General features: G+C 38.5%; 1 protein-coding gene across 2 annotated transcripts; it reads left to right on the top strand.

Annotated features, from left to right (window-relative positions):
* Positions 1 to 7,645: 7,645 nt before the first annotated feature.
* On the top strand, positions 7,646 to 21,417 carry KATNBL1 (katanin regulatory subunit B1 like 1). 2 transcript variants are annotated; one of them, XM_052695440.1, is made up of 10 exons: positions 7,646 to 7,788; positions 13,553 to 13,680; positions 14,662 to 14,702; positions 15,069 to 15,348; positions 17,362 to 17,480; positions 17,654 to 17,704; positions 17,786 to 17,875; positions 18,428 to 18,517; positions 18,922 to 19,015; positions 20,531 to 21,417. In XM_052695440.1, the coding sequence occupies exons 2-10, from the start codon at positions 13,567 to 13,569 to the stop codon at positions 20,561 to 20,563; spliced, it is 912 nt and encodes a 303-aa protein (XP_052551400.1). In that variant the 5' UTR covers positions 7,646 to 7,788; positions 13,553 to 13,566; the 3' UTR covers positions 20,564 to 21,417. The 2 variants fall into 2 exon arrangements, with proteins under 2 accessions (XP_052551400.1, XP_052551401.1); XM_052695441.1 differs by lacking the exon at positions 7,646 to 7,788 and adding an exon at positions 8,082 to 8,209.
* Positions 21,418 to 23,871: the final 2,454 nt, after the last annotated feature.

Raw genomic sequence — 23,871 nt, forward strand, 5'->3', positions numbered from 1 at the left:
AAAGAAGGGATCTTTCTAATAGTGGAAAACGTCCTGTACAATTTTTACAATGCTCATAGTGAGACTGTGATGCTGAGTGCTATGATGGATGGCAGCTGTGTAGCAAAAAATTTTCCATAAGCATCCCAGGAAAGAAAACATAGCAGCAACCATCATTAATCAAGAGAGACCTACACGTCATGAGAGAAAAGGCAAGAGTCCAGGAAGGCCACAAGGTTAAAATGCTTTGTTTGAGTAATTACAGGATTTGAAGGATTAGGCTGAACCAAAAGATTTAATGACATGGAGGGATTAAAAGGAGAAATAAATAAATTCAATTGAAGAGAATGAAGGTGTAGAAGGCAGAACGAAAATTACATTAAGTTCAGTAAAGATTTTGAAACCACTGAAGAATTGTTAAATAACTCAGCTGTAGTTAGAGGCAGTGCTATTATGCTGATTCAGTTTGTTATTCAATGACTGAATCTTCAAGGACAAAATACTAAAAATAACAATTTGAGACTATAGGCCTAACAAAACCATGAGTATTTCATGAAATGTCTTAGTCAGCTTTTTTTGTAACACAGAATGGAAAGTCATGATTTATTCTGCAGCTTTTGTAGAAGTGAAATGACAGTACTGAAAGCGTACACGACATCACACCTGCTGTAGCCTGTTCCTGAAATCTGAAGATGCTCAATGAATTCCAGTTTCTAGCTTATGCTACTGGATGTCATGACATTTTATAAAGGTAACAAATCTTATTTTTTTTTAAGTTCTGCAGCCCTTGTACACTATTAATAGTAAGAATAAACTCCTCATTTATTTCAAAGAAAGCCTAGAGACTGCATCTGGAGTATTGTAGATGGGGAAAAACTATTTGAGGAACATGACGATACAAATCTTGTGAGATATGGAGTTACCACAAGACGAAACAATCACAGGATTGCTTTCTCTTGCCATAGGAATACTAAACTTAAATAAATTCAGGCTTGCTGGCTGTTTTCTGGAACAGTCACTCATAGTTGCAAGAGAATATCAACAAAGCTATGCAAAAAGAGTAAAGATTAAAAAATAGATTATAGCTTTTATTTAGAGTTACTTCACTGTATCTTAATGAAACCTCTCTGTTCTTGGTTTGTTAATCTGGAGAGCATCTGGACATCTCCGGAAGGGTGGCTGAGAGAGGTTTCAGAGAAGGGATGAAACAACATGGGAGAAGAGGAAGGAGAAACTGGAACTTTATTTTCTGAGAAAGACAAGAATGAAGCAGGATAAAAGTACTGCTGTGCAGACAACAGAAAAGATTCAAAACATAATGCCGAGAAACGAAAGAGTAAACGAACAAATTCATTCGTTTCTAAGAGCGTGTTTTTTGACACTTCATTTTTTCCTAAGCCGTGCCCAGGGGTTTGATAGCCCCGGCCGAAGCAGCGTCGCTCCATCTTCCTGAGCCGCGCTACTCGGCACTCGCCAGACTGCCGGCCGGCCGCCTCTCGCCCTGCTCCCGAGTGGGACCGCCGGGGGGCGCTGTAATGGCGAGGCGCCGGAACCTGGCGGTGGCAACGGGGGCGGGAATCAAGCAACGGGAAGGTGTGCGTTTCTCAAAGCGAATTTTTAAGGGAGTGGGCAGAGCTCAGTTCTGAACGAGTCTGTTCAGAGTCACTTCTTGGAGCGTGTGCAGTGTTCCCGTTTAGCTCGTGAACTGTAGCTTCCTGTTCCTGGGCAGCCGAGTGCAAAGTGCAACATAAAGCCGAAGCAACACGTACTCACACAATTTGGGTCATTCACATGCAAATCGGTCTATAATATTTCCAAGCCAGAACTACTTTCCATTTTTACCAGATGCAACGTATAACAGCATATCTCACTGCATTATTGATTATGAACTGAAGCCATCATAATTCATAACATGATTTCAAACAAATAGTAAGTAAAAAGCCCCCACACTGTCAGCAAGCCAGAAAATCAGACCCTAAATTCTTCATGTGTTTTCTTTATTGAGGCCTACCTGCTCTGTTTGTGTCAAAATGATCACCTTGAAAGCATAGTTTTGAGTCAGGAAAATTAAATACAAAGTTGCTATTAATCCCATATGATTCCTACATTAAACTAAAATTTTAGTTAGTTACCCATAATAATTTAAAGACAATCTTTTCTGAATATTGCGGTGGGGAATCTTCTTCTTTCTTTTAAAAGCAGTTACTCAGCTCCATTGTTTCATTCAGAGAGCAAATTATTTCAGAAGATAGAAGAAATCTTCCCAGTGAAAGAGCATCTCCTGACAGCCCAGCTTTGCAGGGCCTCCTTCAGTGCCCTGAGCTTCTGCTGGGGTTTCTAACCCTCACATTCACTCTGTGCTGTTTGCTGCACAACCCTTCTTGCAGTGCAGGTTTTGTGTGTGTGTGCACTTTGGAAACCTGTTCACCAGCAGCAGTGACGACGACTGGTTCTTCTCATATGGGTCACTGACCAGACACCAGATGGTGGAAGCATTCTGTTCCTGCTAATCTGACCCAGGGCTGGCAATTCAGCCAGGGAAAAGCTTTATCCCATTACCAGTCTTCTGAGCCATCCTGTCTCCTGCCTGAAGACTAAACAGTTAATATCCTTGATGTTCCTACCACCCCCACAAGTAGCTAGTACACATCACAGACACCTACTGTGTAGGTAAGAGGAGATCCATAAGCGCCATAAGAACACATCATGAGATTTAAATTCTACCTTCAGAGGAATGACAAAGAAGCCAGGCTGGAAAAATGAGAAAATCAACTGGGACTGCGCTTTGTTACACAGCAGCTGGCAAGTAAAAGTTGGTTAAAATATCGGGGAAAATAGAAAATACAAGTAGGCAGCAAGAAATGTAATTTGGAAAAGGGAGTAGCCATTATAACAAGGACATGCAAACACAAAAAGAAGAAAATATCAAGATGCAACTCACTTCTGCAGGTGTCAGGAAAAAAAAAAAGAGCTATCAATATAATGCTATCCAGCTGTAATGCCTGATCCACTTCTGAACAGGACTTTTTCAATGCATTTCTCCATCCTATTCTTACAATTTTCTTTGCCATACTACAAGCGCTTTGCTTTGCTGCATATTTGACACATCAGACTTCTGTGCTGTGTCCAAAATCACTATCAATATTTTTATTTCACACCAGAAATTGCCAGAAAAAAAACAACTGTTACATTTGCGAAGACACCAATAATTGTACCTAATTTGAAATTCAAGGTAACTGAAAGGAAACAATCCAAAGAATTCTTGAATTTATATTCAAACCCAATTCCTTATTTAAAGAATGCATATGTGTTTGTTTAATATCAATATAAGCTTCAAGTATATAAGAATATGAAAGAAGTTAGGTTTTATTTTTTACATGCAGGTATGCTTACATTTCCATCTGTTAGAACTGCGTGTACTTAGATCTATATTCTTTCTCTTCTGCAAAAAGCATTATTCAGAGTAGGTATTATGATCTTATAAAATGCTATTACTGTACAATTACTTGAATCTAGTTAGATTCTCTTTTAGCCTTCTGGAAGATGTGACCATTCAAACCTGCCATATGCTGCACAAACTCATTCAGAAGACAACCATGAAATTAACTACACAAAACTGCCCTTGAGAAAGAGAGGGGAAAGGGTAGCAAACCTAAGTCTTTGGTGGCACCTTTGTGTTTATTTCCTCACTCCATGCTTAGCACAGCTTCATTCATCGTAGTTACAGAAAATCTTACAGCGGCAATTTATTATCATCTGCATTGTTGGTTTTTTTTTGTTGTTTGTACAGCTGTGTTTCTGAAGTCTGAAAATATCCTTCATTGGTCAAAAAAAACCTTCCTATCACGTCACATTCTTTAAATAATAATGTATTTTTCTTTAACTTATTCACATCATCAATAATAAGTATTCCAGGGTAGATTACATAAAATGGAGTCTCTCATAGATAATTTTTTTCTTTGAAAATAGTTCATTAGATCTTGACTAGAACAGATTGAAATTTCAATTCATTGCTAGTAATTATAAAAAAGCATGACATTTTCTTCAGCTTCAAGCAAAATTCTGGCAAAATACATTTTTTAAGCCAGCGTAGCAGATTTTGATCACAGGATTAAAACAAGCAAGTAGAGAAGTGCCGCTTTCTTCATGCAGGCTTCAAGCACATTAAAAATATCTTGGAAGTGTACAGGCACTCCTGTATTATCACTGTGCAGGAGTGGCAGCATTAGGTATTTCTTCTATCAACAGAATTTATACAAATCATAAAACTGAAAAAATGGAAAAAAAATCAACAATGAAAGGGAACATGGAGCTGGGAAATGAAGGTCCAAAAAACAATACGAGTTTTCCGTACCTTTCAATTAACACAAGAAACTCTGGTGGGTTATTTTGTTCGTTGTTGTTTAATTCAGAAGATACAATAGTAAAATTAAGTTGAAAGAAAATAGGTCCAGAAATATATTTAGAAAAGATAAAAGGATGCTTAGTTATTAGGACTGTTTTTCTGGAAGCTACACAGTGGAATTCTTAATGGAAATGACTACATCTGAGTTGTAGTGTGGTTAACTTGTTAATATTATCAGCCATGACAGTCCGTGGTCATTGCTAAATAGCCAGGATAAGGCTTGTCTTTCTGGAAATAGAACTCAGTCCTTAACAGAAATTATATTTCTACATTTTTATTTCAATTTCTATTATATTTCTATATGGACTTGAAGAACAGCTTCTTTTTAGAAGAGCTGCTTACTAACCAGGCCCAGGAACCAAAATATAATTCTATCTGGTAACCTTGACTGAACAAACCAGTTGCTCTACCCTTTAAAAGTTAACCATAAGCATAGGATCACATGACATTCCTCAGGATTTTGAATAAAAATAATGGTTGCTGTAAGTCTCTGATTATGTCACACAGAAAATGCATTGTCAAGTTCTTGTCGTCTCTCATTTTTTATGCAACACACATTCCCTATGATGCCATTTTGGTATGTTATTTTTCATGATAGTATCAGTCTTCTAACTAAAATTGGATTTTATATGGTACATTTTTAGCATTTTTCTTTTTCTTTTATTTTATATATGTGTATGTTAATGCATATATAGCAGATTATACCCTTGCTGAAATATAACCGTCTGGGGAGAAAAGTATTGTAAAATGAATATTTTTATTAGTGTCTTTGGTATTTATCTACAACAATAATATCATTGATCTGAAGTTAATGCTATTTAACACAACACGTTTTGTTACTCTTAGCACTGACAAAACCATAGAAATTATCAATACTGAAACACTGACGTAGTTCTTAGAGACTTAATTTGTCAAATGTATCTTATGTCCAGCAGCATATAAAACTGCCATGCATAGTTAAGATGGTATGTTGACATCTTTTTTATATGAGAAGTATCATCTCAAAGAAGGAATTGCTTCTTAAAGATTACAGGTACAGAACATTTTTAGGACCTTTTGAGGATACCATCAGCACTGCTTTTGGATCACTGATAAACATGAAAAAGTCAAAACAAGCAAAAAAACATTGTTAAAAAAAAAAAAGAAACCATATTCACAAAGTAAACATTAAGTCTTGATTAGTTTATTTCCTCTTCCATTCTCCATATTCTCTCAGTTTTAAGATCTTGTGACAGAGACTCCCACAAGGCATCAAACACCACAGAACCATACCATGTTTTCTAAGTCCCTCAAGGTTCTCCATGTGATAATTACGATTTCATCTTCTTTAGGTTTTAATTCATTAACCATTATCTTTGGATTTAACTATTGTTCTACAAAAAGGGAGCACTCAGACATAAGAGCAACCAGCATTTTTTCTTCCATTTTCTGATTATACAGGGAAACACTTCTACCATTTCTATCATCAGCATTCAACTTATTTACCTTTTAAAATCTGCTTGGAGCAGGAGCTTTATGCTCCTGATAAACTCCAGAACAAAAGTCTGTTCAGGAAAGCCCAAGCATTTTTAGGCATGCATCATGTGATAATTGTCCTAATCTCTAAAACATCATTTCATCTGTTTCCTTTGATAAAGTTTTTCATCAGTATGGTACCATGTGTCTTAAAGGAACATAAAATAAATGCTTACTGATCATATGTGCCTGGATATCCGTAGTTGAAGTGCTTAGATGACTAAGAGAAGCATGAATATTTCAAGCAGTGTACATCCAAAGAGTTTGAACCAAAGCTATAACATCTGCAAAAATGAACATAAAGTTGATGTTAGGATGATTAAGCAAATAGAAAGGCTATCCCGCAGTAGGAAATTAAGAATGTTTAGTTCATTTAACCTAGCAAAATAAAATTGCTGAGAAGTTATTCTTCAACAGCAGATGCCTATTTGTCATCTGTGATATGAAGTGAGAACGCTTTTAATTACAGAATAATGTTGGCACAAGAAGAATAAACAGGGCACAAATAAATTTAGATGTGAAATTGGAACAAACTCTTAAGCATCAGGGCATTTTGGCTCAAGAGGATGATGAAAGTGCAGCAGCTCTTAAACACAGAATGGTTGTGAAACTTTTGAGAAGAAACACTGTGTGAACTGAGGGCTTGAATATGTATCCATAACTCATTTTTAGTGCTATCAATCAAATGCTTTCTTCAAATAGCAGTATTGTGCTATGTGCCAGTATGTTATAGACCACCTTGTTTTGAAGCCTGAATCATAAGGCAGGGGAAAAAAAAAAGGAAAAAAAAAGAACTAAAAGGTAATGTAGTCATCAATTAGATCCACATAGTCTTGGAGTTACTCAGACACTGAAGAACTGAAGAAATGTTTTAATAAGTGAGTTATGGCTAAAATGATTTAAATTGTCATGCTCAACTTAATGAAGAAAGGAATTTATCAAAAATTTATCAACGCTCATCTTTTCTTCCCCCAAAACTGTCAGTAAGGTACACTAGGAACAAACATTTTGGCCAATTCAAAATGTCTGTGTCAGGTACAGATATGGTCCCGGTTGTGCAGGGATGTTGTGCATCTGTGTGACAAAATATCACACTTCAGAGCAGAATTTATGATGGAAAGGAATGAAGTAAGAGGAGTTGTAGGATAAATCTCACCTTCTCCTTTGTTTATTACCAAAACAGTCCATCTTTCCTACCAGCTTTATTTCTCAGGTACGTCCTGAGATGCCGTACCCGATCGAACAGAGGGCTGAAACAACACCCAAGCCTCAGGGGCAGAAAGCAGTCTGTACTTAGCTATACACTGCAGTCAGCGTGGACTTCTCTGCCAGTTTTAGCATCTGAAGCTCGTAACCGTGCTGTGTCATTAGCTGCCTGCGGACACAGTAGAGATCAAATGTTGCAAAGTTTCCGATTCAATAAAAATACTCGAGGAACATTACGCATCAGAAAGCTTTCCCTATGGTGAGCAACACCGGAATGCAGTGACTGCGCTGTCAGTTCCACACGACGCCCGCGGAGCCAGCTTTCGCCCTCGCCTCTTTTCAGGAGGCGCGGCTGCAAAAAACGGCGGGAAGCGCGGGGCGGGCACTGCAACGCGTCCGAGGGGCCGGCGGTCAACCACCCCGAGCGAGCACAGCGCCGCCGATGCCCTGTGGACGCGCGCCGCCGCAGAGGGCTGTCCTCGCAGGTGGGCGGCTGCGGCGCGGCCGCCAGAGGGCGCTTTGTTCCGGCACGGCGCGGGCGGAGGCGGAGCGAGGCGGGGCGCGGCCCAGCATGCAGCGCGGCGGCGTTTGAATGGCGCAGGTTGCGGGCGCTGGCTCCCGGCCGTAGCCTCCTGTGACGATCTCTCCTGTCGGCGTGGGCGGTCCGGTACCATGAGCAGCGGGTGAGCGCGGCCGCGCGGACCGCCGCACCGGGAAGGTCGGCCGCAGGGAGTCCCTCGTGGCGGGGCCCTTCCTCGGCTCGGGGCGCGCCCGCGACGCCGCGAGACGGGCGGGGAGGGGCCGCGGCGGCCGGGCCTTCCGCCGGCTGCTTCCCGGGGTCGCTCGCTCGGGCGGGGCGCCTCTGCGGGCCCGGCAGCCGCGGCGCGCGCGTGGGAGCCGGGCCGCCCCGCCGGGCTGCGGGGCCCTGGCGGCCTCCTCGTCGGTCTCGGCTGCGCCCGCTCGGCGTGCGGCCCCGCCTCGGATCCGTCGGGGCTCCGCTTCGGCCTTCTTCTAAAACGACGGCGTCAGCCGGCAGTCAGAACCGGCGTGTGCCCACGGAGCGCGGCGGGGTTGTAATGCTGCCCGGGGAGGATAATAGCAGGGGTGAGGCCTGCTGACTGGGCTCTGCGCCCTGGGTGTGACAGGTGCCTTATTGCAGTGCGGAGGAGAGGGAGGGAGCAAGACGTCTTCATTTGCTTCAGGAGCCTGTGTTAATTGCTTTCTTAAAAAGACTTCAGATCTCTTTTTCTGCTGTGGTGGAGAGGTTTGGCTTGTCGTTCAGTGTAACAAACTGAAAAGTGACAGCAGTTAGAGACTGTGGGGTGGTTTTGTCAGGTTATTCTAGCAACGTGCTGTGCTTTGGAGCTAGGATGAGTGTGTTATTTGCTTAAAAACTGCCCCTTTTTGTGAGATGAATGTTGTCTTTCTCACTGCCTCAGTTTTTGTTCTTCCCACTGTGTAGCTGCAGACAGAGAAGGACAAGAAGGGTGGTTGGCCTTGCTGGGAGAATTAAATGTAACAGATGGCAGAGAAGTGGCTGTCGTCCTTGCTGGGTGGAAAAAAAAAAAAAATTGTTTCAGTTTAAAGCTGTTCCTTCATTATTAATCAGTGCATGTAATTTTGACTAAAGTGTCAGTAAGCTTATTCAAGTGGATTCAAGTTAGCTTTGTTTTTAATTCCTCAGCTTTATAACTGAGAACTTTTATTATGTTTTAAGAGTAGTATTAATAGTTAACCTCATACGAATATGTTTACATACATGTTTACTTGAACTACATCCTTAAGTTTTGCAGTTTGTCTTCTTGATGCATTTCAGTTAGAATAATAAGGATGTCTATGGATCTGTATCTTGATCCTATGGTAAACACCTTGAGTTTGAATTAAAGATTTTTTAGATGCTCTTGACATCTCATCATCAAAAGACATGCAGGGTAATATTAAGTGCAGTGCACAACGCCACGTGATCTCAAGCCATGAAGTATAGGCACAGGCTGCATTCAGCCTCATGAGGCTAGGTAGGTACCTGTAACTCCATTTGGTTTGGAGTTCCAGTGCACCTTTCTCAGAGTTTGAATTTAAAGTTCTTGCTAGAGATTGGAGTTAAATAGCGAATAAATAAAAAAAAAATTACTGTGTTTGTTTTTTATGGATAATTTCTTAAAGCTTATTGACAGTATTAATGTGAGAGCTCCAATACATTAGAGCTCTGTTTCCTGCCTAACAGCTGTCAGATAGTCTTAACACAATAGAAGTTTTCCACCTTGCTTTTCCTGGAGTGTTAATAGCTGAAAATCAACAGGTAAAGAACATTGTTTTGTTAGTGGAGGACTGCTTCTATGATTCTACTTTCCAGTGCTTTTTAAAATTTAACATGCCTTTAAATTCTACTTCCACATGCAGAAAATAGTATGGTGCTTTTACTACTTTCACCTCTCCTGGACAAAATACTTTTCTAGAAGTTAAATGTCCATTTATTAGACTGTGTGAAGGAGTACTTTGCCCCATGCCTGGATTCATCCTCACTAAACTTTGTTGAACTCCAACTTGTGATCGCTTCCAAGGCTTCATTATGACTGCTTATGGAAGCAGGCCCTGAACAAATTCTGTGCCTATGTAGTAGGAGGCTGAGCTTAAAAAACTGTAGCAATGTTAACTTGTCACTCAAGTAGTATTTCTATATGCAAATGTAGTTGATGTTAATTTTTCCCGTGTAGGTCTCTTCAAATTGAAAGAAATGGCCTGATGGGTACAGTTAGCTGTGCCCTGGTGATGTGTAAGGCTTGTCTTGTAGTGTTGAACGAAAGCAGTGCATTGATGATAATTCAAGGTTTTAAGGAATGCATTTCTTAAGATAATTCAATACATAACACTTACTGAACTGTCAGAGCATAATTACAAAGTCTTTTTAAAAAAATCTGTTTCCTAATGAAAGCATGTGGAAGGATGTGCAATCAAGAGACAGATGGATTCCGTAATATTTGTCAATCAGGCTTAAAATGAAAGGAAATGATGCCAAATTTACTTAATCTTCTACATCGTAAGATAGCACTAATTTATTTTTCTAGACAGATTACCCTTTTGGAAGTAAATTTGGAATAACCATTATTGGAAATGTCTCATAAGCCTTTTACATCTGGCAGTAATTAGCAAAATTAGTTGCTCTTTCCTGGCTCTGTGATGTGTGCCAGCTTCAAATGCATTCAGAGCAGGCGCCTCCTCTCTGTGGAGTAACAATTAATGAACTTTTCCAGCTGATTCAAATAAGGATCGATGTTGTCATCCTTGAGAATGCGCTCTTGATATAACGTGAGGGCTGGGGGAGAAACCCCAGAACATCTGTGATGGCTAATGTATGTGGAATGCTGTAGGAAAAAGGAGCTTTTAAGAATTCTGGCAATGGATGGGATGGGACGAATGATTCTTTTAGAGGCTGTTGCAGATGACTGAAACAAAACTTTCACGTTTGTTTTGCTGCCTGCAAAGTACTCAAGTCTGTGCACTGTAAGATATCTGTTATGTTAAAACATGTGAAGGTTACATAACATGCACAGAAAAGTTTGTCCCCTTCTGGGGGCCATGCCCAGAATGTCAGCGGATGGGAGGGAGTGGCAGTGTTTGTTAATACTTGTCTTTGACAGCTATGCACTTGGAAGCCATTTAGTGCTGCCTTCCTTCATGCAAGTGCGGTGTGATTCTAGAGGCGTATTGCATCTGGGTTAGATCAGAGTTTTGTGGGGGATATTTATTTAAATAATTAGCGCAGTATTAGAGCTGCTAGGAGAACTCTGCCAAGGTAACGTCTAGCGATTAGTTAAGGATAACCTGACTTCCCATTACACGTGGTTGCTGTTATGCTGGTCATTCTGTTTCCTGAAAACTGAGGAGAGAGAGGGGAGGAAGGATTGTTATCTGCTTAGAAAAGCCCTTCGTTAAAGGGAGAAAATGGATGGAATGGGAGTCTGTCAGCATGATGAACTTGTGCGTTTCTGTTCTGATTTACAGTTGTCACAAAGTGTGCTGCAGAGCAGTTTAAGCTTGTATGTTAAAGGACTAAGGCTGAAGAGACTTCATTTTATCCTTATTTTTTCAGTCATGTGAAGCAGAGGAGTTGTATTAGCCTTAAGAAATAATATACTAGGCTGTTTGGAACAAATATAGTTAGCTGCACTCATGATGATGGAATTGTCAAAAACTCAAGAAGTTGAGGTATAAGTTGTGTGACCTGATATTAAAAAAAATATATGTCTTTTTAAAAATTCTCCATATGTATCAAAAAATAGCAGGGGATGGCAGCGTCTGACTGTTCTAGAATAGACCTGATAGTTCTCTTGACTGCTTCAATTTCCTGTAAAGCCCCTCTGTCCCCAACGTACAGATTTTTAATTGCTGATCAGTGATCCTTATGGAACACTGAGCAGTCTGAGTGATCTAAAGCAAACTGTCATATATTCAGATCTTATTGTGGGTGGTAATTATTAGCTCACAGCCTGTAATTCTGTTTGTGAACCCAGAATTTCTTCACACCTGCAGACATAGATGCTTTGCTCTATGTTCACCCCCAGTTTTTGTTTCTGCTTATTGTTCATCATTGTTCTTTAATTTGTCAGTTAACCCTCATCTTTAGTTTCTGGTATAACCTGGTATTGCCAGCAGCCTTCATTTATCCCCTTCATGAGGTACTGTACAAATATTTCCAACTGCACAGTTTTTCTGCAGATTTCCAGCAGTGTTTGCTGTGGGAGCTGCTTAGATCGCTTATTACTGTTAGGTATTTCTCCATGCAGAAACTTTCTCTCATCAATGAATTGCTTAATTTCTCAAGAGACCTCAGTGAAGGACTTCAGGAGGCTTTTTTGGAATCCCGGGTCTGATCTGTCCTTCAGCTCTCCTATATCCCATACTGCACTATTTCTGTGAATGTGCATCACAGGCTTGGAGAATGCCATTAATTCTTCAAAGCAAGACTCAGTGAGGTTGACTCTTTCCCAAGACATTATTTGTATCTACTAATTCTATTCTTAATTGCATTGTTTACCAATTTGTGCAACAGAGATGTCACTGAACCTTCCTTAAGGCCATCTTTAAATACTGACTGTATTTTCCTTTCGGCACCCTAGCAGCTCTACAGGAGAGGTTCTGTACCTCTCTTAATAACACAGCTATTTCTTCCTAGATTCATACGGCTTTTGGATGTATGCCATCCATTTCTATGGGTCTGTTGCTGTTTCCTTTGCTCATGTTTGCTGCTGCTGCTTTGTCTTTAGATACCCCCAACAAAACCAACTTGAAAGATCACCCTAAACTGTAGGACAGTGAACATAGATGTAAGGATATTTTATTTCACTGAACATTCCTTTGTAACTGCTCGTCAATTGGGCCTTTTGGGATTTCTGTTCCTGGCCTCTAAAGAGGGAGTCTGTAATTATACATTCTTTTCCTGTTTCAGCTGGAGGCTTCATGCTCTCTCATCACATTTTATCAGTGTGTAATCCTTTTCACTTATCTCATTAGGGCATCATCAAGTTTTATGTAGAAAACTTACCTTTCTAGTGCAGATATTTTGACTCAACCTTAAGAAAATGACTCATATACTGAAACAGATACTAACCCAGGATTCCTTGTTAAGACATTTTTCTCACCTTATGCTGTTTTCCACTCTTAATTCGAATGCATTTCAGTTTAATACTGTTGTTTTGTACATTAGGAATCAACTTTTTTCCTTGTATGAAAGAGGAGGGAATATGAGATAATTTATTAAACAGGCAAATAAGAAGCTGCTGCTCTGCATGGTTACAAGCTGTCGTTGTCACAGCAATAGTCACAAAAATGATTATTTAGGAACTGAAGTTAAGGACCTTCTTGGTTCTGACAGGCTGATTCTGTGGGATTCCTCCAGGTGGTATACTGAGGAGAAGTTGTGGGAGGGAATTGCCAACCAGGTAAGGGGAAATATCTAAGGCATTTTTTCATTCTGATTAAGCTTGCCTTGTTCCTGAAAAATATGAAGTATTTTTATTTTCCTGTCTTTCCTCATTTGGAAACAGTTGAGAGCAACTATATTTCTTTAGATAGCAGATGAAATAGACTTGAAGGAGAATTCTCATGAGTAATTTGTCTTATATTTTACATGAATTCCTGCGTGTATGGTATCCTAGAGTGCAGGTGTACTGAACTGATCTGTAAACAAGATCCGTGTATCTTGGGGATGGCGAAGAGGGTTTTTTTGCTTTTGGTGGGGAGCTAAAGGTGGGAATTCTGAAGTGCTTATCAGAGAGGTACTAACAAGGCTTCTAGCTAATGTTGCTGAACGGTAATGAATTGATTTGTTTATATAATTGAATATCTTGCAAGTATTTGAACTGTTTGAACTGTAGTTGCTACTTGCATTTGAAGAAGGCTGGCTGTTTTACAAAATATGACCTGAGTTAATCTTTCCCTTGAAAATAGGGATTTGAGAGATTATGGCATCTGAGGCTCACAATGCTAAAAAACAGAAAGTACTGCATATTGAAGGTCGTCCTGTTGATCTCCCCAGAAAAAGAATCTCTTCTTCCACTAAAAAGATCATGAAGGAGGTAAGGTATTTCTGTCTTCCAGTGAAGCTGAAGTTAATATTCAAATAAAAGTTTATAGCTTTGCGCAATTTAGAACTGGAGACATAGCGGTGTTGAGTATGTTTTGTATTTAGATGTAGAATAGAACAGCAATTATATCATGAGAAATATTGTTACAGGCACACAGGGATGACACAGATGTATCATGTTGTCCATATGAGCAGCAGATAGCAATCTGGTTCTGTTCCTCTTCTTTCCTGCAATCTTATCAGAAAAAGTTCTAGGTTAGGAATTCTATTGTCAAAAAGTTTTCCTTTGTTAAGAGACGGTAAATCTGAGAGGTGGGGTAGGAGAAATAGTTCTTAAGACATTGAAGTTTACTATAAACATTTAGAAATTCAAGTTCAAGCTGTTGCTTAATTTTCAACGGTATTATGAATCTGTATGGCGTAACTCGAATGAATTTTCTTAGTCCTTCAGATTAGTAACGTTCTGTGCAGCCTAATTGGTATCAGGGTGCTTATGTTCCCTGTTGGTGAATCTAGGATAATCAAGCTAGTTCTACCTACATCAGCCTTTGTTTTTTTTGTTGTGCTTTGAAGAAATATTTTCTGCTGCCATCTTTCCTAGCATCTGCTAATCTGTTATACTGTTGGCCATTAGATGTATATGAGAGACAGGTTATGTAACTTCACCATCAAATTCCAGAAGCTTTTTTGATACTAGTCACAGTTTTTAGTTCTTTGTCAGTCTCTGATGTTACAGTCCTACCTCTTCCAAAGACTTCGCAAACCTTTAGTTGACTGTGGTGTTGCAAGGACAGCTGTATGTCTACTTACCACTGTGAAATAATTTATAGGAATGTTAGTGTAGCTGTGCTTCAAACAGAATAGAAAAGGTGGCTGGGAGGGAATCCGTGGCAAATTTAGTCCATGATAAAGCAGTGATGCTGTTTGAGTCTTTTTAGTAATAGCCTGTCCTCCTTTGTTCCCTTTCTCCCAGGATAAGAAATCTCCAAAACAGCTGGCTTCATACACAAACAGGTAGGAGGGTCTTGCTGTTTAGAGTCTGAAGTTTCAGGAGGGAGTCAAGCAGGGAGGAAGAAGCAATTCAAATTTATTACAACACCCAAATTGTCACAATGAAAAATCGTAACTGTACTGACAGTGCTTATAGTTGTCCATTTCTATGATAATGAGTTAATTTTTTTTAAAAAAAGCAGGAGAACGGTATTAGTGGTAGGTTTTATTTCTGATAATCCAGTTGTCATGAGGCTATGTACTGATGGTGAAATGCTGAAGTAGCCTATAAGTTTACTGCTGAATTCATAATGATATATTTTACCTTAGTACAAAGTGTTGACTTACGTATAGAATTACCTTTACTAAAATACTCCTGTATTTTTGCAGAATAACAGTTGGAAAAACGGTGACCAGTCCCCTATCTCTCTTCAAAGCAGTACATTGTAAAAGAAAAGTCCATTGTTATACTGCAAAGCCTTGTTATAAGAAGAAACAGTTCCCTAAATCAAGGGGCTGTAACATGGCAAATAAAGAAAATGAACTGGCTTGTGCAGGGAATCTGCCAGCAAAACTGAGTGACGGTCGTACACACTTGCTGAATTCAAGTGACTCTGGCTCATCTCAAACAGAAGGCCCCTCTTCCAAATACAGTGCATTTTTTTCAGAGGTAAGTTGAGCTTAAAAGAAATCTGAGTTCAGTGTAAGCATTCTTGTTAGTTTTGAATAGTTTTTTGAGTAGATTAGTTTTCTTAACATTCAGATTGGCTCAGTTAGTGATTTGCAGTCTTATTCCTCAGTAGACTGATTCAGTTGCCAACAGTAGTAGTCCTGCCACTTTATCAGCACAAATTTAGATCTGGCATCCTAGTCTAATTTCAGATCATACCAGCATCAAGTGAAAAATATTGTTTTGGCTGGGTTAGATTTCATGACTTAAGATGCATGGCCTCATTTGTTTTTGAAAGTGTGAGTGTATGGATGGGAATAAGCTGGTGAGATTGGATGGGGTTGTTTTTAATAGCGTTAGCTTGGTGACCGTGAAAACAACTTAAATGATTATAAAAGACTGTTCTTACAGAGATTACTTAAGGAAATTCAAATGGTTGCAGAGCTTTTGAAACTGGCTACAACATCAGATGGATATGAAATAAATGTGTTTTGTGACAGAGCTTTCTCAGTCCTTTTCTGTTGAGGTTTTCCTTTCTTTCAGTGTAGCTGTTTTAAACATCTACAGACCTTACTAGGTAACAAAGTGAGTCATGGCAGAAAGCATGACAAGTAAGACTGTCGCCCTACCATCTCTTCATGGCAGCTTCTACCTACAGTTCCATGAAGAGAGTGCTCTGGAGGTGCCAAGTTGGTGGTACCTTTAAACACCATTTAAACTAATGGCTTCAATGAGTGAGTGGCAAATAAGCTAGAATGGAGAGGCTATGTGATGGGGAAGGATAAAAAAAAATTGTGGGATCACAGAATGGTTTGAGCTGGAAGGGACCTTAATGATCCTCTGTTCTCAACAGCCCTGCTATAGTCAGACACCTTTCCTTAAATCAAATTGCCCAAAGCTCCATCCATCCAGGCTTCAAGCACCTTAAGGGATGGGATATCCACAACTTCTCTGGGCAATTTGTTCCAATGCTTTACCACCCTCATAGTAAAGAATTTCTTCCTAATATCTAACCTAAATCTACCCTTCTACTTTAAAAAAAAAAAAAAAAAAAAAAAAAAAGCCCGTTAGCACCTTGTCACAGAATCGCAGAATGGCCAGGGTTGGAAGGGACCTCAAAGATCACCAATCTCCAACCCCCCTGCCACAGGCAGGGCCACCAACCTCCCCATTTAATACTAGACCAGGCTGCGCAAGGCCCCATCCAACCTGGCCTTGAACACCTCCAGGGACGGGGCATCCACAACCTCTCTAGGCAGCCTGTTCCAGCACCTCACCACTCTCTCTCTAAAGAACTTGTCCTATCACTGTACTACTTGATCAAGTCTCTCTACATCTTTCTTGTAGGCTCTCTTTACATTGGCCTTCTAGTACTTAAGGTTTCCCCAAAGCCTCCTCTTTTCCTGATCAGTCAAAATTCCCTCAGCCTGTCTTGGGAAAGATGTTCCAGCCCTTCGATCACCTTCACTGCCTTCCTCTGAATCTGCTCCAACAGCTCTATGTTGCTCTTACGCAGAGTCCCAGTGCTGGATGCAGTACTGCAAATTGGGTGTCAGAAGAGCAGAGTAGAGGGGACCGATCATCTCCCTTAAACTGCTGGTCATGCTTCCTTTGATGCAGAGCAGGTGATGCGATGGACTTTCTGGGCTGCAGACTCATGCTGCTGGCTTGTATGAAATACTTTCAAATGTAAAGTATTTAAATAAGCGCTTCTCTAAGTTGTTGAGACTTATAGGTTAATGCCTATGAGTAAGTGCTCTAATTATTAGATATCTCTATTCAAGTGTTTGCAGACCTTATTCTTGCAGATTTTAGGTATAGTAGAAAGTCTGTTGGTGCCTTCTTCCAAGGGTGATTCATGCTGTAAGGCTACTATTAAGAAAACTTCCATTAATCATACAGGTGGTAAAATATATTTTCATATACTCCAGCATTGCAATACTGAAGCAGCTTATTGTGTCACTGCTGACTACTTACCTTGCTGTCAACTTCTGTATTCTTAAAAACATACAGGTTTCTCAGGACCATGAAACTATGGCTCAAGTTCTTTTCAGCAGGAATCTGAGGCTGAATGTCGCTTTAACCTTTTGGAGAAGGAGAAGTATAGGTGAACTGGTAGCCTACCTATTGAGGTAAACTTGATTTTCTCTTCCTTTATGTTCTTAAAGTGGTAGCAAAACCAAATATGATGCAGTCTTTTAGGATTTCCTTAAATCTTGTAAATTATCAATAATTACTTATTAATGGAAACATAGTTCAACCTGTGCTCAACTAGTGACATTTATTTTATCTTCCATGTTTCTAGGATACAAGATCTTGGAGTTGTAGTAGACTGCCTTCCTATGCTTACAAACAGGTACAAACAGGAAGTGGGACATGCGAATGTACTGTGCCCACAGAGAATTTCTGGCACTTCTGAAACATCTTGTTTTTTAAGTTTACAGGAAGAAAAACCATATATTTCAGTTGGCTGCTGTGTAGATCTTTTGCCTTTAGTGAAATCACTACTTAAAAGCAAATATGAAGAGTAAGTATCAATTTCAGATGTCTAAATGCCATTCCTTCCTGGCTATGTGGTATCCATGTGTTTAAAGATGTTTGGTCCTCTGATTCATCTTCCTTCCCACCAGCCCTGCCTTTCTTGGGGAAGCACCTACCTAAAGGAGCTTCCGTATAAGCCTTCATATTGTTTTTAATAGCATTCAGGGCTTTAATTTAAAACAAACAAACAAAAGTTCTGCAGGGTTAAGCGACTGTGGGGGAGTTAGTTTTTGACTTCGTGTAGGTATATCATTCTAAACAGTGAAGCACAATGGCAGCAAGGTTTCAGCATGTTCTTTAACATAAGATCAATTAAACTTTCAGGTATAACACAAATAATCTCTTACTACTTTTTAAGAAGTACTTTAGTTTACAACTTAAAAAAAATGAGAACATGGGCAATTGCCTAAAATTGAGAATTTGTCTAATTCTGTCTGTTCCAAACCAGCAAATGTGTGGCTTTCTAAATTGCATTTGTGCTTGTATGAAAGTATTGGCTGACTTGTGGATATTTGAATTGTATAAAATGTTATTGCAGATATGTGATAGTTGGTCTAAACTGGCTTCAAGCTGTAATTAAAAGATGGTGGTCAGAACTATCTGCGCATAAAGAGAGGGCAGAGGATGGGTGAGTATAGTGTTGGAAAACATTTAAATGTTTCTATAGCTGATTTCATCTCAAAATCCCTATTAGTGCTGATCAACAGGAGCGCACCTTTTTATACAAAGGAAAAATTGATGCTTACAATTTGAAAGTAGAAGCTTAAAAGCATTTAAGTTCTTTAATTGTCAAGTCACAGGTGGTGTTTGGAAATTTGCTTGAAAGATTATCATTCTTGTATTTCTTTTGCTTTTAACTTCTAGCAAATAAAGAATATAATTATTGGGATATTAAGTGCTGCAGAAAAAATATTGATCTGAGTTTATGGTAATATTAAGACTAAAGCGATATACAGCATGAAACACCGGTTTCAATCAAAGTCTGGGAAACTGTAGTATACATGTTAAAAACTATTATTGGTTGTTTTTCAGAAATATGGTTATTTTAAAACAACAATTAAGTGAATTATGGGAACAAGAAAATCATCTTACTCTGGTTCCAGGATATACTGGTAATATAGCAAAGGTAATCCAGTTACAGTTGTTCAGTAATAAGTATAGTTATGCCATTTATACATGTAGTTTTCCTCTTACTGGATGCTATTTACTCTAAACTATTAAAGGCTAGAACTGTATCAGCTGTTAGAGTATGTTTCACCAATGCTCAAGTATATTGCACAGTCCTTAGTCTGAAATTCTAGTATTGCGGTTTAGGATGCTGATGAATTTTTATCTTTTCCGACCTTTATAAAATATCTCCTTAATGACATTTAATAAAATAATAAATAGTAATAAACCTTAGAATGTTCAAAAAAAGGGGTTCAGATAAGTAAGTAGACTGTGAAGCACAGGTGTTTTCTTTAAAATTTGCTGTACCTCATCTGTGTGTGATGCAGCAGATTCTCACTCTGGCAAGTGGTGTTAGCATTTGCATGTTAAGTTACCAGGGCAAGTGACAACATGCTAAATTCTAAATCTTTTTTCTGGCCTAATGCTTAAAAAATAGTATTTTTGTGGAGGGCAGAAGAGCAGCTCCATCTGAAGTCAATGACCTCTGTGCCCTTCTTGGCATACTTACAGTATCAATACTATGCGTGATGTCCGATTAATACATGATTTGCTGTGTGTGTTACTCATCTCTCTAAAGGTAGTTTTCTGAGGCTGGGCACCAAAGCTTACACTGAGGAAGAAACCTCCCTCCCACTGGCATGACCTGAGAAAGGAGGGAATGAACCAGAACATAAAGCAGCCATTTAGAGTAAACTTGAAAAGAATTTAGTGATTGCCTGCTCTATTTATATTTGTAGGAACTTTGTTGGATCTACAACTACTCAGAATCTTACAGTACATAGTTACATAGAATTTGTTGCATTGGTGAATTGAGCAAATAAGTTTCTTACCCTCCTGGGACTGCTCTGCTTCCCTGTCTGGAATTTTGACATCTCTACAGGGCTAATTACAGGCTTCTTACAGAGTCTCAGATAGTTGATATTTAGAAGAATCAACTAACTCTCCACTGGTAGAGCAGTGGTAGCTTGTAATATAGATTGCCCAGTTCTTCTGATGGATCAGTGTAGCAGTTACTGCTAGCATCAGTTTTTCCTTCTTTCTGTTCGTTTGCCTCCTTAAGGTTCTCCAGGATGTGTGTGACCAAGGGCACAAGTGAGGAGCAAAGGAATGGTATAAGAATGTTGGAGGGGTGTAGGGTGGGTAACAATGACTCTTAAACATCATCATTTAGTGAGATTATGTCTATGAAATATAGTTTTGTATCCTGCCATTGGTGTTTGTGAAGTGAGCAAAGAAATGCTAAGTTGATGGCTTTAGACAATTACTGCCACTGTGCTCATAAGCATAGCATTAAAAATTGTTTTTGAAAGAATAAGAAAAAAAAACAGTCCTGAACATGTGGATATTCTGAAATTTGCCCTAATTGTAATTCTTATATTATGGTCCTGATTGAGTAACCTATTCTCAGACCTACAGTTGGTATTACAAGAGTAGGTAATATGACAAACATTGTCTTTTTTTTTTCTTCTAGGATGTAAATGCTTATTTATTACAACTGTGCTGACACGACTGAGAAATGATGCGCTTATGTGGTGAAACAATCCTTTAAAATGTTCCTGAAATACGTACTATTTCTGAAAGCCTTCTGAAAAATATTGGTGGAAGAGAACTGAACTGTCAAGCTGTTTAATGAAACCACTAACGAAATTCTAACAATCTACTTCACATTGAAGTGGAAAAATGTCTAGTAGGAGCAACTTTTACTTCAGTGAGGTGAAACTGCACTATGAAAACTGTATGCCTTTGCTGCATTTGGGATTCATTCAATTACTAGGTATTCACTGTTTTCCTACAGCGTTGCATAAAAAGATGAATTCAAGTGGTTCTGCCGTCTTGTCTGACTGACAGTAATAAAGAACCAACACAAGCAATCGGCATTAAGAGCTTTTAGTGTTCATTCACAAGAACTCCAAAATGCACAGCTATCTTCCAACTATATTAAAGACAACTCTGAAATATTCAATTATTTCTTTGTTTTAATTGAAACTAAAGACAGTTTTTGTTTGCACTATTGAAAAAGCATACAACAAAAATGCCTTAATTACTAGTGTTTGAAAAAGCCAATGTGTTGAGATGTAAGTAGCTATTGTATGTTCAGACTGTGATGAAAAAGTGCTACAGAAGTCAGGGTTTCACATTGTGTAGTTGTTCTTGAAACATTGCACATATACAAAAATTAATGTAAGAAAAATAATATGAATACCTGAACTTAAGCGTGGATAAGCAGTTATTACAAATGTGAGCAGAATGGTGAATATACCAAACAAATTTTTTTTTATATTGTATGTGGATTTCTAACATGATATCTTGTTCTGTATCATTTAAACTACATGCAAATAAGTAAATATATTAAATGTATCCACTGTTTTCTTCTCAAGTTCATAAAAATAATTTCTAGAACAACTTCTTCCACAGTACTTTCTATTGTAGATATTTATATCCGTTATTTGTGAAATGTTTACAGCCAGACAAGGCCATTGTTACTCAAGTCACATCCTTCATATTCTACCTCCTTTAAGGAAATGGCAGATAGCTTTGCAAAATCAATTACTAACCTGATTTAATGCTGTCAAATTAGTACTACTTTAAACTGGAAAAAAAAAACCAAACACAAACATTGAAAAAACTATCAACTTTTACTCTTCTACTGTTGTTCTTTGCTATTTTAATTTAAAAGCTACACAGTAGCAGCTCTGAGGGAGTTTTGATTTTTAGTCTTGTTTCCATGTTTTTATCTTCTGGTTAGGAAGCATGCTTTTCCAGTTAAAGCATATAAAGTGCCAGTTTTTCACTTGAACAGAAATACAACACCAAATCTGTTTTCTAAAAAATGAAAAGAAGAATGATAAAGTACTTGGAAAGGTTATTTTCATGTCTAGCATAAAATGAATGCACTTTTACTGAAATGTCAGGCAAAAAGACTAGTGTGTTTTGTTTTGTTTGTTTTTTTTTTTACTTTACAGATGAAACAGATACCTTACAGATGAGATTTAACCTCAAGTAGTGGTCAACAGCTTTAGGCCTCCTGTTACTTCATTTGTAGTTTGTATTTTATTTATGCCTCATTATTGCTGATTTCTGAAGACCAGTTAGAAATTGATCATCAGAACGTGGTGCTCTTTGGTTATTAGAATATTCTTCAAACTATCAAATGTATTGTGCTACAGGCTATCAGCTACAAGGAAGAATGTTTAGACATCCCAAGATTGCAGCTTTCACTGGGACAATCTCCTGAGATATACATAGCAGAACATAGCTGGAATTATGTATAACTAGAGGTATTTCACACCACAAAGATTTTCAAGGCAGAACTTAGTGTTTCTCAGAATGTTTTTTCTGTCTAGCAAAAAAAAATTGAACTACAATTCAGTAACGTTATTTTCTTTATTGTTCTTTAGAGCACTGATATATAAAGCTAACAAAGACTTGGAAAGTAACTGCTGGAGCTCTTAGATGGCTCCTCAAGGAGCATACTGTAAAGGTGGTGGAAACTCAATTTTTAATTTTTCCTGTTTTTGTTTTTTTTTTTAAATAGATAAGGTGAAAAAATTCATGGCCATATAATTTGGATACTACAAGAAGTAATCACTAATTAAAATGAAATACTTTACTGTTCAAAAACTCAGCTCAATAATAGGTATGAACATGTAGTCTTAAACTGAATTGTACATATGGCCATGGATTTAATAATATATAACCGTGGATGGTGCTTTTTTTAAATGTCAAGATAAGATTGTCTTTAGGATAATTATTGATGAGTAATAAAATAATGCATTATTTTTTAACTGCCAAAAGTTGTATTTTGACAGCATCAATAATACAATATTAAACTTGAAGTCATTAGTATCTGTGCCTTATTTAAAATGATCTTATATGTTCAGAAGGCTTTTACTTGAAGAGTGAACTAGAATTCCCCCTTCCCTTAAACTGAAGTTACAGAAGCTTTCTAGGAAATTGACTCAAATTTAAAATGTTTTCATATTAGGTAAATACTTATAAAAAACAAATACAATGTAGCTGCCAGAGTATAGGCAGTGCTGAAGAATGGAGGCTGAAAAAGCTACCCCATTAATGAGCTGGATATGAAGAAGCTAGCATGACCTAACCATTATGTGCAACTCCATTGGGAAGGAATCGCATCCTTTTCTTAGTAAAGCATATTCTGCAGTGGAATACCCTATCACAGGTAGGTGCTGCAGTTCCAGGCTATATAGTAATGCTGACAAGTAGTTAGTGGTATTAAAAAAAAAAAAAAATGAGCATTCACTTTCCAGGAGCTTATCTTCTGGAGGGAGACATAGTTTAAGTCATCTTAAGGCTGCCTTATTGTTATCAGAGGCTGCAGTTTTTAGTGTCTTGGGAGCAGGAGAGGTGAAAGAATAGGCAAGGCCAAAAAAAAACCCAAAACATCACTCCATGTCCTCAACTGTGACATCAGTCCCATTACTTTATTTTGTGTATCTAAAGTAACTTGTTTTCTTTTTCTGGTGTCTGAAGTAGGCACATTTTGTACTTTATGCATTGCATTGACGAGCAATGAGTTTTTTGAAGACATGCTAGTATCAGGGTTCATTTTTTCCTTTCTTGAAGAAGTGGATGTTCTTGTATGTAAGAAGTTTTGCATAAGAAAGATTCATCTTGCAACTTAAATATAGCTGCTTTACAATGTTCATCTTGATAGGTCTTCCATTATTACAGAAGACTCAATATATGGAGATCTGCAGCTGTATTTTGTTTCCCGTCTTCTGGTGCAAACAATCATATGGCTTAGGCATCTATTTGAAAGTACAGAGCAATGCAAATCATGCTACT

The sequence above is a fragment of the Tympanuchus pallidicinctus genome, unplaced genomic scaffold (assembly GCF_026119805.1).
Source record: "Tympanuchus pallidicinctus isolate F22 unplaced genomic scaffold, pur_lepc_1.0 scaffold3, whole genome shotgun sequence".
NCBI classification, from domain to species: domain Eukaryota; kingdom Metazoa; phylum Chordata; class Aves; order Galliformes; family Phasianidae; genus Tympanuchus; species Tympanuchus pallidicinctus.

Bases quoted from the DNA above. Each gene is read 5' to 3' on its own strand.
- KATNBL1 (XM_052695440.1), top strand. From the start codon at position 13,567: ATGGCATCTGAGGCTCACAATGCTAAAAAACAGAAAGTACTGCATATT. The intron at 14,703-15,068 runs GTAGGAGGGTCT...GTATTTTTGCAG, and splicing joins CTGGCTTCATACACAAACAG to AATAACAGTTGGAAAAACGG. The intron at 18,518-18,921 runs GTGAGTATAGTG...GTTGTTTTTCAG, and splicing joins AAAGAGAGGGCAGAGGATGG to AAATATGGTTATTTTAAAAC.